Consider the following 15,302-nt stretch of genomic DNA (forward strand, 5'->3'; position numbering starts at 1 on the left):
CTCCTCTTTTGTTGTGAGTCGGCAGCGACTGCAAGGGTATGGACCCCGCGCTGATCAAGCAGTTCTAAAGACATTCAAGATGTTGTATGTGTATCCATGACTCTTCCACTGACACGTACTGACCCTTCAGCCCGATTGCTGCAGCTGCTGTGCCCGGCAACAGGCAGGGATGCTTCAAGTGCGGTAACCGTATGTTCTACCCCCTTTGCTAGGCACATGACTGAGCTGACTCGACAGTCGGCCACCTCGCTGAGGCCTGCCAGGCCCCCGGCCGTCTCTGCTACAACTGCCGGTATGTCGCACTCAACCTTTGATCCGGCCTGAGCTGACCAATAGGGAACCCGGACACGAGTCGACCAACTGCCCCCAGCCCCGGTCTACCGACGGCAAGCAGTGCTACGCATGTGGCGGTGTCGGTGAGCTTCCTCAACTGGGCTGAGTCCCCGGACCGAAGCTGATGTACAGGCCACGTCAAGCTCGACTGCCCGACTGCCAGGTCCTTCGGCGGTCCCGCTGGTGGTGCCCCCGGTCAACGGTGCTACACTTGCGGTCGATTCGGTGAGCTAAGTTGATACCTGGATTCTGTCATCAAGCTCACTCTTCAGGCCACATTGCTCGTGCCTGCCCCGGCGCTGGCGGTGGCTTCGGTGGCGGCTTTGCCGGTCGAGGCGGATTCGGCGGTCGAGGTGGCTTTGGCGGTGGATTCGGCGGAGGTGGATTCCCTCCCAGGCCGAGGATGACTACCAACCCTGATGGAACTCCTGTCAAGTGCTAGTGAGTCGACGATGTCGCAGCGGTTCGTTTGCGCAAGGAAGCTGATGAAATAGCCGATGCAACGGTGAGAACCACCTCGCCCGTGACTGCCTCGCACCCCGGGACGACAGCCAGAAGAAGTGCTACAAGTGCCAGGAGGCCGGACATATCGCCAAGGACTGCCCGACCAACGGGGAGGAGATGATCACTGCTGAGTAATTGGCAGGTGTCAGGCAGTACTAGTCAGTCAGAAAAGGAAAATGGTGGAAGTGGTCTATCTGTGCATATGTATCTGATTGACCGGGACCTGCGCATCAGATGATCTCGGGCTTGTGGGTGCTCGGGGGCGTGTCTTAAGATCTTATGCGGGGCTTGAAGCCTGAAGCTTGACAAGTGCTTGACATCGCTCGACCAAGGTATGACGATGTCGATGGGGTCTCCGCAACCGGTCACGGACCGACAAACGAGCTCTTCGAATTCGCCCTTCTTTACAATCTCTATCTTTCTGTACCTGTCTCAACCCTACCACCATGGCTGACCAGGCCGGACCATCCTCTGCCCCCTCTAGTCGCCCCATGCACTACGCGACGTTCATATTCGACCCCTCACTCACCCGGAGTCGGTACGCCCAGCTGATCCACCCCGAGGGGCCGGTCCATGGGTTCATTCGGCGCCTTGTTGAGAAGCACCAGAATGACGGGCAGGTAAATCTATCCACAGGTCACAATGCTCCGCTTTGGCATTTACTGATCTTCCAGCTCCGATTAGAAGCGATCATCCCCCCACGCCCAAGCTACTCAGCTGGTAGTTCAAAACGCAACTCGGGTCGGAAAGGACAAACGGGGTTCCACGAATTTCGTCCCTTCTTCTCGGTCCTTCCTGGGATCAAGAGCCAGTTCAACGAGGCTGAGATACCTGGCGATGGAGCCAAGGCCGTCTGGCCTGGATTTAGGGGTGAGGCGGGACCCGGAAAGGGAGGAAGTGGGATAGGGAGGAAGAGGAAGCGGGCGAGGAGGGAGGAGGTGGGATTGTTGGAAGGGGTGATTACTGGACTGGAGGTATGTCGACTCTGGCAGATGTAATCGGGGATAATGAGCGGGGCCTGAGGTAGGGGATGAGCTGATGTGCAGGGCATGGACAAGGCGGCCCAAGCTAGACATACGGCCCACCCTCCGCCAGCATTCAGCTCGCTCTGTCCCGCTGAGGCCAGACCCTTGTTAACAGCACTGTACACACCACCGCCAACACCACCGTACCACTCAGAAGCATCATCGGTGACGCCGTCCAGGTATATCTTCCTCTTCGCCAATGGCCAGACTGCCGTACAGGGTACGCCCTCGACGCAAGATGTAGAGGGAAAGGACGGGGAGTGGAAACCTGTCTCGTCGAGCTGTTGTCGGGAGGCAGAGTGGGATGCGATGGGCTGGGAAGAGGTCGGTAGGCGATGTGGGGAGATGGGAGCGAAGGTGTCGTTGATCATTCTGGGAAGTCCCGAGGGGGACACAGAAGTACCGGCAGCAAAGCGTCTCAAGGCGTTCATTCAATCTGTGAGCCAGTCTGACACTGGAAGTATCGCCACCGTAGCTGACGGACCGAGGCCTCTCCCGGTCCTACTACTCCACCATGGTTCACCCTCCCTCCTGGGTCATTCGCGCACCTCGCCCCGCTCGCCGCCGGCTCCTCCACCACCCTCGCTGCTGCTCCTCCACCCACGCGGCCCTCTCCCAACCCCAACTCCACAGGCTTCAGCCCGCTCGTCTCCCTCGACACCAACTCTCCATCGACCGCACCGCCCCTCCCGCCCGCCCAGGCCATGGCGATGCGTTTCCTCGCCCAGCGGGCCAACGGCGCGAATGGCGGTCCAGGCCAGCTGCCGGGTGGATTGTCCAACCCGGCCGTCTCGGCGGCATTGGCCAACTTCATGACGGCCGCGCGGAATGGGAATGTGGATCCGAACGATCCGCAGATGGCGCACTTTAGGCAAATGATTCTGATGCAGCAGCAACAGCAGCTGCAGGGGCAGGTGAAGGACGGGAAGGGTCAGGATGGGCAAGCATCTGCGGCGGTGCAAGGGCAAGGGCAAGGGCAAGGAGCGGCGACGGGGTCGCAAATCCAGCAGCAGGCGCAGACTTCTACGCAGACTCAAAGCCAGGGGACTGAAACGGGAACGGGTGCAAGTACCGGCCAGGGACAGTCGGCAGGAGGACAAGGCGGGAAGGGTAAAGTGTGGAGTGGAGAGATCGTGTGGCCTACCCAAGGCGCGACTGGTGCGTTCACAATTTCATCGAGGAGGCAGGAGAAGAGCTGTCAGTCTCAGCTCGACTCAACGTGGATTGCATCTCTGTCAATAATGGTAATCTATCCGATGCCGCTCAGATCTCAGCCCTCCTCCCTTCCGGTAAGCCACCCTCTGCTTGGAGGGAACCAGAGCGCGAGGCAGGCGGTTAGGATATTCAGGCAGGAGGCGATTTGGGGGGATCGGATGGGCGGTCATGAGAGCGGCACAAATGGGAGCGGGAATGGAGTACCAAACGGGGAAAGCTGAGTCGAATAAGTGGCGGCTGACAGCCAGAACTCCGGATCGTGTCCTCTATGCAGGCAGACATCAACTTTCTCCAGACTTTCGTACGCGAGCACAAGGTCCCGGTGCTTCAGTTTGATCTGGATAATACCAAGCCGATCGAGCCGATGGATACCAAGCGATTCGAGACGCTCATCACTGGGTTGAACTCCAAGGGAACTGTAAGTCCAACCTACGCACTCGGCGCAGAGACAAAGTTGGAGCTGACGAGCTTTAGGTGGGGATTGTCAATATTGGCGGAGACGACCGGGGTTTGATGCTCTGTACGGCGCCTGGTCAGACGGGACAGATACCTCGATTGCTTGGTGTACTGTGTATGGTGAGCTGCTCAGTCTATACAGAGATAAGGCTGGGAGAACAGAGCTGACTGATCTAGTCCGTACCTATCCCTCGATCTCCCAATCGGCAACAAGCGGCCGATCAGTCCCAGTCGCAAGCACAGACTCAAGCATCCAGTCAGGCCTCGTCGACACCCCTAATCCCCTCTGTACCCCCAAGGTCGATCCAGGCCGAGGCGCTCGCTCAGGCGCAGTCGCAGGTTCAGGCAAAGGCGGCACTCAACCTTCCGGCGCCATATATTGCCCAACAGCAGCAGCAGCAGCAGCAGCAGCAGCAATATCAGCCACCTCCTCCACCCCAGCAACAACAACAGCAGCCGCAGCAGCAACAAGCGCAACCTTCTACGAATACGACCTCCGCCCAGCCCAACTCCCAATTCTCCTTGGGACAGCTCAAGATGCTTCTTGATCAGGCTGCCAGGGTAGGGATTGATCTGCCGCCCGATCTGGATCCGACGCGCTTTACGCAGGATCAGCTTAAGGGCTTGGTACAGAGTATTAGGGTGAAGAATATGCAGCGGCAGCAGGCGCAGCAGCAATTGCAGGCGCAAGGACAAGGGCAGGGGCAAGGGCAGGTGCAGGGGCAGCCGGGTCAGGGATCAGGGGATGGGTCTATGGGAGGAGCAGGTCAGGCGGCAGGGATGGATCCGAGGCTGTTGGCCTCGTCGGGAGGGGTGGATCCGCGGCTTATGAGCGGAGGTGGGGGAAGCGCAAATGGGAATGGGAATCAGCTGGGTCTGCAGCAGATGCAGATGCAGGTTCAGGCGGGTATGGGGCAGCAGGGTGGGGACGGGGAGGGGTATAATCAGCAAGGGATGGGATATATGGCGGGGCAGCAGTATCAGGGTGGACAGGGATGATCATGGGGACATATAGGCAGCCTATCATGTGGGCAGAAGAGGTCGGTCTAAGTTGTATATGTTAAGTTTTGAGAGCAGACTGGGGATGCATTGGGCTTGACTACTGTTCCTTATATAGTGCTGACTTGGGTCCTAGCTACTATGTCTCTACCTAAGCAGCTGCCAATAGATGATAGCAGCTGGCAGCAGCTGAAAGCACCTGCGAGCAGCTCATTCTTGCTGCTAATAGCTATCCCAATGGACGGGAATAGCGCGACGCCTTGGTGGTCTACTCGCACCGGCTAACCTGGCCATTCCAACAGTATATGTATGAATCTCCCTTACAGAGTCCCGTCTGTCTTGGCCGCATCTCTATCTTCGCCGCATCAGCTCCTGCATGGTCGAGGTAAATTCGGACAAATGACATCAAGATCTATCTACATGTATGATCTATTATGTGAACATCTAAGGTCATCTGAGCACACCAGACAAGAGATGCGACAGAGCGACTAGTGCCCCATCGCATCCCCCAATCACACCGCTCGCTAAGCGATCACCCCCTCACCCTTACCCGTCTGCGCAATCCTCTTCCTCGCCATCTCGTGCTCCTCCGCCGGCGTCCCCGGCCTCCTCCACAAAATCCTATATTGCAACCCCAACACCGCCGACCACGCCAGGATAAACCAAAACGTCCTCCCTGCCGACTTCATCCAGTCCGCCAGATCCTCCGTCTCGAATGCCGCCTGCACCGCCAGAGCGATCGCGCCCCCGACCTGCGCAACGACCTGCGTCCACGCCGAGATGACGCCTGACATCTCGGGCGGTGAGTAGACGAGCACGGAGATGGCGCTTCCAAAGTAGGTGATCATTGCGCCGGTGGAACCGATGACGAAGCCGGGAAAGACGAAGCGCCAGTAGTCATATCCTTGGCCGCCGTACGAGTAGATCTGAAGCAGCTCGCCGATGATGATGACTGCAAATTAGCGGATGGGGACAAGAGGAGGAGGAGCATGGGAGAGGGACATACGGACTACACCGATGGGAATGAAGATCTCGGGCCTGCTGACTATCTGCGGAACAAATTGGGTCGCGACGCCGACCATAAGACCGACGACGCCTTGGGGGACGATGGCAGCGGCGACATGCACTATGGGTGTCAGCGCGATCTGCTGCAGCCCGCATGGAAGAAGATGACTTACAAGGCTTCCACTGGAACGCAAGCTGAAAGTACGTCGCATAGTATAGCTGACTCGTAAACCAGAACCCCATCGGGATCATGATGACCAGACTCGTCGGGATAAAGTTCTTGATCTGGTATACCGACGCAGGGAGTACGGCCGTCCTGGACGGGATCGAGTATTCCCACACAAAGAACCCGACGGCGCAGACGAACGAAATGACGATAGGAGCGATGAAGCCGGCTGATCCCCAGCCGTCGATAGGGCCATTGGTGAGTGCGAGGATAAAGCAGATGAGGAAGCCCATCATGAGGATGACGCCGGGAATGTCGAGACGTTTCCACTTGGGCGTGCGGTCATTGGAGGCCGGGGCGGATATGCGGGGCATGAGGAAGAAGCCGGCGGCGGAGAAGACAAAGCAGAGGATGGCGACGATACGGAAGAACCAGTGATAGCTCGCTAGCATGGCCAGGCCTGCGATCACCCTGCGCGTCAGCTCTGTTTCTGATCAAAAGGGAGAGGTAGGAGCTCACAGGCCGAGGACGTTACCGAGACCACCTGCCATGCCCAATACTGCGAGTTTCTTTTGCTGCTCCGCCGCCACGGGGAACATGTGTACCAGCATGTGGAAAGAGCTCGGGATGGTGAGCGCACCAGCGAGACCACCGAGACCGCGAAGGATGAGAAAGCCGTACTTGTTCTCGGTGACGAAAGAGGTGACGAGGGAGATGACGCCGAGACCGGTAAAGCCGACTTCAAAGATGATGGTTGCCGGGAAGAGGTCGGACAGGCGGCCTGCGAAGAGGAGGAGAGCAGCAAAGCAGAGGGAGTACGAGGTGATGATCTGGCACTTAGCTAAGGCCTTTGTGTTGGAGGGAAGGACTCACCCAGGCAATTTGATTGATCTCGAGACCCAGATCGACCCGGATCTGGGCGACGGCCAGACCGACCCCGCTGACATTGCAGATGTCCAGAAAGGTAGCGACAGAGAAGACCAGAAGTAGGAAGTTCTTCTTGAATTGACTGAGCTGGGCGAGGGGGTGCGAATGCGAATGGTCAACGTGGGCGACTTCGGACGGGACGAAGCTCTTGTCTGAGACGCCGCGGGGCGAGCCGCTACCGGTGGACATACCGGACGAGTGTTCGCGGACCGAAGGGAGTTTGGAGAAGGGGGGTGAAGGGTGAAGATGAGCGGTATTAGAGTAGGACATGATGCGGATTCGCGGCAGCAGTCGACTGTATATTGAATTTCTGAAGGGACTTTGAAAGGCGTAACCTGCGCACTGTTCGTCGAGAGGTCAGGTGGGGTGAAGTCAGTGCCCAGCACATTCTTATACCTTGTCCGTTATCTGCGGAGCATAGCGCGTCAGCGGAGCAAAGCGGCTACCGGCGTCGTCAAAGGCCAGCCACGGGCCACGGAAGGTCGGGACAAGGAGGTCCTTTGGACTATGCTACACGCGCCATGCGGTCGACCAGTCTCCTTTCAAACTCGGAGACTGCAAGGGAGGCCGGAGGAACGGGGTGTTGACAGACGTCCTTCTTTGGCTGCGTCCGAGAGATGTGAGGCTGTATGGATAAGGAAGCTACAGGTGCATGGTCTGTGTGACTCGAGGAGAAGGAGATGTGTGTGGGGGGACCTGCAGCTGTGTGGACGCCTCTCCGCGGCCGAGGAACGTCGATGCTATCTCGGCCGAAATCTCTCCTCTGCAAAGATGTTATATCGCCGCTATTCTCCGTACCGATTCAATTCTTCGGGCCAGCTCTCTCGATCTGTGCCGCGGCCCCCTGCACGTGACTGACATAGCTTTCTCACGATCTCAATCGTCGTCACGCCGCGTATGGCTCTTCCGGCTTGCGCCGAGTACACAAACCTTCTATCGCAAGCAGCTAGCTCGCCCACCACCTCCTATCTTGCCATCAGCTCACAGCAGGTCCACAGTAATGGCTCGTAGAAGCTCCTAATCCCCTCGCCCGACTATCACCAACTTCTGCCTAGCTCTCGACGCACAGCGAGCTCCCCCGGCCCCATCCTCGACTCGGCCCCCTATCCCACCGAACCGAAGCCGCGTGGTACTATGACCGATACCCGCCGCAGACCGTCCGCATCCGCCACACCAGCTCTACCAGACTCGCGGGGTACCATGTCGCGTCGTGGAGGAGCTAGCGTACGGAGTCTGAGCTCAGGAAGCATTACGCCCATGGAGGATGAAGAGGGTGAGTAGCTTACTTCCGGTGCTGCCGGAGCTTGCGGATCAGCTGTGCGAGCGTACGAGCTGACCTGCATCAGATAGACCAAAGCGAAGCACCCGAGGCCGAAATCCCCTTCCACCGACAAAAGGCCCCCTCTTCCCCCCTCTCCCGCCAAAACCCCTCCGCCCCAAGGCCTCGCCAAAGCATTCCCAGACGTCCGCTACCAACTCCTACCTCCCCGCCGAGGAGAATGCCGAAGAGGAGGACGACGAGCCTGTAGCGGGCCCATCGCGCTCCAACGCCGTCGTGCTCATCGAATCATCATCGAAGCGGCGGAAAGAGGACCCGAGCACCCCGGAGGGCGATAAGCAGCACGTTCCCAGCGGTAGCGGCGCGAGTCTGACGCCTCCTCCTCCGTCCAGCGATCCCGTCCACGAGGGGGAGGATGAGGAGGTAGAGGCCACCGGATCCCGGCGGAAGAGCCGAGCTGGGAATGGGGTGATGAGTATAGGCGTCAAGGTCGAGCTTATGGAAGCCGCGGCGGACAACGACGAGGCGATCGATCTGGAGGATACGCCAAAGCAACAAGGAGCCACGAGAGGGCGGCTCGTTCCTCCTGCGAGCGCGGGGACGACGCCTACTGACTCGGCCACTTCGGAGAGAGGCGGAAACGCGAGGACGAGCCTGGGTAGGAGGAGAAGAGGGGAGGAACAGCTGCTTTTGGATGATCATCTTTTGCCGGAGGAGATCAGGCGGACGGGGACGCTTATCAATCGGCGGAAATCTCAAGCGGCGGATCAGATGGAGGAGCTGGCCAAGCCGGTTGAGCCGGAAGCGGAGGAGGAAGATGGGGATAAGGAGGAGGAAGATACAGTAGATGTAGCCGTGGCTGAAGAGCAGCCGGCAGAGAAGATGGAAGGAGCAGTCGAGGAGGAGCCGTTGACGGATGATATTGTGGAGCAGTCGTTGGTGGATCCGGACGAGGAGGATCCGGGAGATGAGGAAGGGGATGAGGTGACCCGCTGTGTCTGCCAGCTTGAAGGTGAGCTCGATGGTACGCACCCCACTGAGTGGTGAAGGAGTAGCTGACCTGTAGATGGTGATCCCTTGATGGTGGCTTGCGACAAGTGCAATGTGTGGCAGCATGGGCCATGTGTGGGTATCTGGGCAGACGAGGAGGCTCCAGACGGTATGTCCTGTTTCCAGCTTTCACTGCCTCTCGCTGATCGCCAGAGTACTTTTGTGAGCAATGTCGACCAGAGCTGCACGGACCGCTACGCAAGTGGATGCGCAGCAAGGGGCGCAATATGTGAGCTGCACCTTGACTGCTTGTCAGGATTACAGCTAACTTTACAGCCTCAACTTTGTCCCTCCCTCCCCTGAAGACCTCAAAGGCCTTCATGTCTCGTCTGACCGCTACCCTCCTTCCCAATCCAAACGATGGATCACTCCCGCGACCAAGGGCAAGTCCCACTCTCGCTCTCGCGCCAAAGAGCCCGCCGCGTCCCCGGTAGCGGAACCCAACGAGCTCCGACGCCAATCTTCTCGGCGGGGCGAGCTTGCCCCCTCTCTCCCGCCAGCTCCAGCTCGTACATCCTCGCAGCGCGAAAAGTCCGCCAAGGCCGAAGGAAGCCGAACGGGCCGAGACCAGCGGCGCGGGAGCTCGCACCATCGTAAAGCGTCCGAAGGGCGTTCGTCCCATCGCGGCGAGAGGGACTCGCGGTCTCCGGGTGGGGTCAGTAATGGGACGGGTCAAAAGGAGAAGGAACCGAGAAAGAGGAGCACGATGAATTCGAGGGATGCGGCGTTTGAGAACGAGGCGTTTATGGTCGCGATTGAGGCGAGTAAGAGGGAGCAGGAGATGGCTGGGAAGAAGGGGGAGGAGGGGGATGCCGAGGAGCTTGCGGAGGAAGCGGAAGAAGAGGAGAGGGGAAGGGAGGTGGAGAGGAAGCATAAAGGCAAGCGGAAGCGTGAGGAGGATGCAGGTGAGCTAATAGAACGTTCGACCCGGGGAGGAAGTAGCTGACATCCAGATCCGAATGACCCCTCGCATCCATCCCATCCTAAAGTCAAGCATCCCAATCAGTACACGTACCGCCCTAAACCCGCCGCAGCAGCTGTCGTCGTGCCGCCCCCGGCACCCTCTCCGGCCCGACGCGTCGTCCAAGGCACCACGCCGGTCCCCCAGATCCCCCCACCGGCCTTACACGAACATGGGACCCGGCGCGCCGGTGCTTTAGCTACTGGCGCACGAGAGGCACCCTTCATCGCTGTATCTGTCACCCACCTGGGATGGCACCTCCCCGACTATCTCTCCGCTTTTGCCGATATTTTCCCTAGCCCCAACCCGACCCCCCTGCAAGTTCGCTCACCCCGTGCCCTCCCTCCTATATCCAAGAATCACTTCCTCAATCATCGCTTTGGACCCTTTACGGAAGTCCCAGCCCGACGAGACGGGAAAGCAGACGGAGCGGACGGGGAAGAGGGAGATCACGCAGACGAGTTTGTGGAGGTACAACATCGCCTGATGCTTCCTCCGGATCCTCCAGAACGAGAGGCCCTGGGAAAGAAGGGCGAAACGCATACGGAGCCGCCGGCGCGGATGAAGTATCCCCAGCGACGGGTGACGACTGCCGAGATGAGGAAGAGGGTGTTGCACATGCTAGAGTTTTGCGGGAGGGTGGAGGTTGAGGAGGGGAAGCGGAAACAACGGAAGAATAGGGTGGGGATCCCGGATGCGGTACGGGAGGCGGAGGGAGAGGGTGATGAGAAGGAGAAGGAGAAGGAGGCGGAAGGTGGAATCATGAACGGGGATGTGGAGATGGTGGATGGGCAGGATATCCCGAATGGCTCGACATCAGCCAACGGGGAGAGCTTTACCGCAGCCAACGGGGCGACCAAGCGACCCTCGCCGGATGTAGCAGCGGACGCCACGACGTCCGATCCCCAACCCACCTCGACAGCTTCGGGGCCGACCTCCGCCCAGCTCTTGGCGGAACTGACGGCCGATCTGCTCGATTTCCAAGATACGTGGGCTCGCGGCGGATTCGCTGCGAATGGGTCGGCGGGGATGGCGTACAGCCCTGCGCCGCCGAGTAGCGCTACATTCGCGCAGGCGGGGAGCGGCTGGCCGAGCAGCCAGCTGGGGAGGGACGTTATGGGCCCGGAAGAGGCTGAGGAGGGGGAGCAGGTTGAGATGCAGCCTGAAGAGCAAGTAGCACCCGGACTGGAAGGAGGGGAGAGAGAAGACGGAGATCGGCCGGAAAATGTCGATAGTCCTCCGGCGCCTGATGGACCGTTCGCGCCCGGCTCGCCACTTGTCACTTCGCCCGCAGATGTGGAGGCCGACCCGGAACCGCCGCTCTCGATGGATGTGTATCGGATGGGCGAGGTACCGGTCTCGGCTGCAGTCGCGACCGAGGCGGAGGAGGCGGTCGTGCAGCTTCTCAAGGACAATGCGCAGAGGGAGGAGCAGCGGGCGCATGAGGAGGCCGAGGTGGGACCTGAGGGCACGGGGGCGAGTGGATCGTCGGAGTCGGTGTCAGCTCGGCAGGTCAATGGGGAAGGCGGTCGACTGACCTCGGCCGAGGGAGGAGGGCAAGAGGATGTGGTGATGGCAGAGTGAGAGAGAATTTTGAGAGGAGGGCGGAGAGTATATTGGAGAAGTATCGGGGTCCTCGGGCAGAAGAAGAGAGAAGTAGAGCAGTGTTGTAGCGAATCTCTTGAACATTGAGGGAGAAGAAGATCAAAGTGTATGAAGAACGTGGTACCTTTCCCATTGATTCTGAGCAGCTCGGTCCTTGATCGAGCAAGATGAGCTATACATTGACTGCAGCTAGTAATCTATCTTTGAGTCGCTCATCTACACCTTTCCCAATAAATACCACCTTCCCACCGTCTGCCGCTGATCCACCACCCGACCCAGAAGAAGGTAACTCCTTGAGCTCAAACACGTCCGTCACGCCCTGCAGTACATACTCTCGACCCTCCGCAGTCCGGACGAGGCCCTTCGTACGCAGTACCTCTGGCCGGCCGCCCTTCTCAGCTGTCTCGATTGCTATCCCACCCGACGTCGTCGCGGATGGCGGATCAGGTATAGACCAGAGCGTGTCTTCCAGGAATCGCTGTAGTCTATCGAACTGATCTGAGGAGAGTGAAGGTATGGGGATGGTTATGGTCGTTATTCGACCAAAATGCGCGTGGGGCTGAGATGGGCGGTCGTTGTGATCGTGACTATCGTCGTGGGCGTGATCGGAGCTTTCGGATGTGTGGGTATGGGATGAGGCCGGGGGAATGGTAGTTGGGGCTAATGGGGCAGAAGTGAATGCTCGAAGATCAAAGAGACCGTCCAGGGGGGTGATGGAGTGTTGAGTCTTGTATACTCGTAGAGTGGGGTTGATGGCGCTAGAAATCAGCCCAGGCCGGATAGGGGAACAAGAAAGGTAGGATTACCTGATTGTCTCCTCGACCTGGCTCAGTCGGCCGGAATCGACAAGATCCGTCTTGTTGAGGAGGATGACATCCGCGCAAGCTACTTGTCTGGAAGGGTCAGCTGTCGCCCTACTGTCACACTGGGCGTGTAAGCGTACTTTTGCGCCTCATTCACCTCGCCCGCTGGTCTCTGCTCGGAGAGTTGCTGCGCGTCAGCAGAAGCCTCATATCATGAAGAGAATGACCCACCTTGAGCACATTCCTGCAGTCCACAACGCACACCACCCCATCCAATATCAAATCACCCATCTCCTCGTTCTCCCAGAACCCCCTAATGATAGGACCTACCCATCAGCCTCTCTTCGCCCGATGTCGAGGTCGGGAGTAAGGAGGACGTACCAGGATCCGCGAGCCCTGTGAGCTCCACCATGACCCACTCAACACCCTCTTGGTGCGCCATCTCCTCGATCGCGGCGATGCCCATATCTTTGAAGGAACAGCATAGGCAGCCGTTAGGGAGGGAGAGGAATTGGGACGATTGGGCGCCGGTATTGGGGTCGGTCAGAGTCAAAGACTTGGCTGGTTGGATCAGCTGATGCTCGTGTCATCGACGGAGTCAGGAACCGTTCAGCGGACCTTCTATGTCTGTCGAGTCGCCAAAGTCTGCCTTGTCAGCCGCGCCCGCCAGCTCATGAGTTGAGGAGCGAGGAAAGGGGGACGTACCGTTCATGCACACTGCGATCTTGTACCCATGTTGTTCTTTCAGGATATAGCTGAATCCTGTCAGCTTCTGCAGAAATTGTGCACGCCGGCAAGGGTCATGGTAGCTTACTCTAGTAGAGTGGACTTCCCAGCGCCGAGATACCCCGTCAGAATCGTCAGAGGGACTTTACGCCTTTCGTATGCGTCGACCTTTGCAGCTGATCTTGATGACCCAGCGGAAGCTGAGGTATCACCATCATTGACTGACGAGCCTGTGCGTCCCTCATAAGGAGATGCATCGTCAATGTCGATAAGCCTAAGAAGGGACGTATCAGCTGGATTGCAGGACTTGGCAGCTGGTCACCAAGATGGAGTGGCTGAGAAGGAGGCGGGACTGACTCGGGTGCCTCGTCTTCTGGGTCCATGCTGCTCCGTGCGCCTAAAAGTTGCGGGAGAGCGGTCTAGATGGGAAAGCAAGAGAATGGAGCGAAGTCAAGACACTTGAGCAAAATCCTGGCTGCTTGGTCCGCCAAAGTGGAGGCGCTTCCATTCCTCCGCAAAATGAATCTACCACGCAGTGCCAGAGGCCGGACTATGCTCCTGACGGACTACAAACGGTCACCTTGCTATGCATAAAGCGCAGGGATCTAGCTGGCCTATACACTCTCCAGGTACCTCTACTACTCCTCGTCCGAGTCCTGCTCCTCGAGGAACTGCCCCAGTCAGCTTGTTTTCCCACGTTCGAGTGCAGGCGCGAGCTCACCTTGACCATCGCCTCGGTCATTTTCAAGAAATGCTGCTTCCCATTCGGCTTCGCCCCCTTCTGATGCCAATAAATGATCGCCTGGTCCGACACGCAGTCCTTGTTGTACAGGACTTTGAGGATGTGCGGGAAGGTCTTGAGCAGCCGGGTATCGGTGTAGCAGTAGACTTGGACGGCGTTGATCAGGGTCACTTCGGCCTTGGCGCCGTTGGCGAATGCTTCGAGGAGGGGTGCGTAGGTCTGGAGTTCAGCTAAGGATTAAAAGGCGAAGGCGAGGGAGGGCTCACAGTGATGTGCTGAACCATCGCTGCGTCAATCTGGTCTGGGCGAGCTGACCAGTCAAAGGATTTCATCAGGGCTTGCCAGATCCAGTCGACCATGTCGGTGTCTGGGACTGGCTTTTCTGCCTGGCCAGTTTGGAGCTGTTCGAGGATCTATAGAGTCAGCTGGAAGTCGCAAGCCCTTACACGTCTTTTCAACTCACCTGGTCGACTGGCTCCTCGTCATTGATCATCCTCACAATGTTCTGCACCAAATCCTCCTTGCTCTCATTCATCGCCATCTTGGTGTACCACTCTGCGACCTGCGGCAGTCCCTCCGCCTTGAAGTGGTCCTCGACCTGCTTCCTGCTTCGCGTCTGGTGCGGGACTGTCAAGGCGATATCCTTGAGTCCGGAGCGGCGGAACGTGAGGCCGAGGTGGTCCATGTTTTGCTTGGACAGGTAGGTCTTGGCGAAGGCGGTAAGGAAGTTGAGGGATACATTGTCCTTGACGACGTGATCCCTTGTGAGCGTCAAGAGACACTTGGGGGAGATGCCGACCTCGACGATGAGGAGCGCGACGGCCTCGGCAAATTTAGCGCGTTGGGCGGGTTCCCATTTAGGAAGGTAGCCGAGGATGTCGGGCAGGAAGTTCTCCTCGAGAGGTTTCTGCAGGTACTTGAACCGCTGCATTACCCGCTTGAGGGTCTCAACCATGCCCGTGACGGGGTTGAAGACCTCGCCTCCATCGGTAGGGGCGTCATGCTCGGACGCGGGCTGGAGGACATAGACGGGAGACCGCTTGTCGTCGAGGTAGGATCCACCCGGCTGGAGGAGACCGCCAATGAAGAGGACCTCAAAGAGCTGCTCGTAGTATTTAAGGAGCTCGAGGGTGGCGCCTGCCGCGAGGAGCTTGTCGACGAGGGCAGAGACGGTAGGCGGCTCTGGGACGAGTGCGAGGTGGAGGAGGAGCGAGTCGCGGAAGCCTAGATGTCAGCCGTGCCTAGCAATGAATGGGGAGTGGAGCAGGATGGAGTAGGAAATATGGATTGGGAGCAAAGTGGGGGCTCAGATAGTCGATATTTGTAATGTCCATACTACCCGTATTGCTACGAGCTGCCTGCGTCGAGACCTACCTTCTGGATCCAGCTTTGCGGTTGCCTTTGCTGCGCCCTTTCTCTGCCTTACTCTGACACCTGCTAACGTGGGTTTTGGTGTAGCTGCATTACCCTGTGGGGTGGGTGGTGTGGGCGTGTGAGACATGCAAT

The 15,302-nt window shown here is 58.5% G+C and overlaps 6 protein-coding genes across 6 annotated transcripts; 3 read left to right on the forward strand and 3 right to left on the reverse strand.

Moving 5' to 3' along the window:
• Nucleotides 1-79: 79 nt before the first annotated feature.
• On the forward strand, nt 80-972 carry MKK02DRAFT_37834 (uncharacterized protein; the record flags this gene model as incomplete). The annotated part of the gene is made up of 7 exons (XM_053089802.1): nt 80-84; nt 131-189; nt 238-292; nt 337-416; nt 466-558; nt 606-774; nt 828-972. The coding sequence occupies 7 exons, from the start codon at nt 80-82 to the stop codon at nt 970-972; spliced, it is 606 nt and encodes a 201-aa protein (XP_052944736.1).
• Nucleotides 973-1,283: 311 nt separating this feature from the next.
• On the forward strand, nt 1,284-4,532 carry MKK02DRAFT_37835 (uncharacterized protein; the record flags this gene model as incomplete). Its single annotated transcript, XM_053089803.1, has 7 exons — nt 1,284-1,457; nt 1,512-1,811; nt 1,884-2,300; nt 2,351-3,020; nt 3,326-3,495; nt 3,552-3,653; nt 3,711-4,532. The coding sequence occupies 7 exons, from the start codon at nt 1,284-1,286 to the stop codon at nt 4,530-4,532; spliced, it is 2,655 nt and encodes an 884-aa protein (XP_052944737.1).
• A 524-nt stretch (nt 4,533-5,056) lies between these two features.
• MKK02DRAFT_16288 (major facilitator superfamily domain-containing protein) lies at nt 5,057-6,819 on the reverse strand (the record flags this gene model as incomplete). Its single annotated transcript, XM_053085606.1, has 5 exons — nt 5,057-5,484; nt 5,539-5,658; nt 5,711-6,174; nt 6,223-6,533; nt 6,577-6,819. The coding sequence occupies 5 exons, from the start codon at nt 6,817-6,819 to the stop codon at nt 5,057-5,059; spliced, it is 1,566 nt and encodes a 521-aa protein (XP_052944738.1).
• A 945-nt stretch (nt 6,820-7,764) lies between these two features.
• Nucleotides 7,765-11,504, forward strand: MKK02DRAFT_37837 (uncharacterized protein; the record flags this gene model as incomplete). The annotated part of the gene is made up of 6 exons (XM_053089804.1): nt 7,765-7,903; nt 7,977-8,921; nt 8,976-9,068; nt 9,113-9,188; nt 9,236-9,864; nt 9,913-11,504. 6 exons carry the CDS (start codon nt 7,765-7,767, stop codon nt 11,502-11,504), a joined length of 3,474 nt encoding a protein of 1,157 aa, XP_052944739.1.
• A 193-nt stretch (nt 11,505-11,697) lies between these two features.
• Nucleotides 11,698-13,437, reverse strand: MKK02DRAFT_37838 (putative cytoplasm protein; the record flags this gene model as incomplete). Its single annotated transcript, XM_053089805.1, has 9 exons — nt 11,698-12,283; nt 12,332-12,418; nt 12,469-12,515; nt 12,560-12,654; nt 12,710-12,889; nt 12,947-12,973; nt 13,034-13,083; nt 13,143-13,328; nt 13,412-13,437. The coding sequence occupies 9 exons, from the start codon at nt 13,435-13,437 to the stop codon at nt 11,698-11,700; spliced, it is 1,284 nt and encodes a 427-aa protein (XP_052944740.1).
• Nucleotides 13,438-13,692: 255 nt separating this feature from the next.
• MKK02DRAFT_37839 (uncharacterized protein) lies at nt 13,693-15,297 on the reverse strand (the record flags this gene model as incomplete). Its single annotated transcript, XM_053089806.1, has 5 exons — nt 13,693-13,725; nt 13,776-14,015; nt 14,063-14,209; nt 14,260-15,020; nt 15,171-15,297. 5 exons carry the CDS (start codon nt 15,295-15,297, stop codon nt 13,693-13,695), a joined length of 1,308 nt encoding a protein of 435 aa, XP_052944741.1.
• Between the last annotated feature and the right edge of the window lie 5 nt (nt 15,298-15,302).

Source organism: Dioszegia hungarica, assembly GCF_025882075.1.
Source record: "Dioszegia hungarica strain PDD-24b-2 chromosome Unknown MKK02contig_11, whole genome shotgun sequence".
Classification (NCBI taxonomy): domain Eukaryota; kingdom Fungi; phylum Basidiomycota; class Tremellomycetes; order Tremellales; family Bulleribasidiaceae; genus Dioszegia; species Dioszegia hungarica.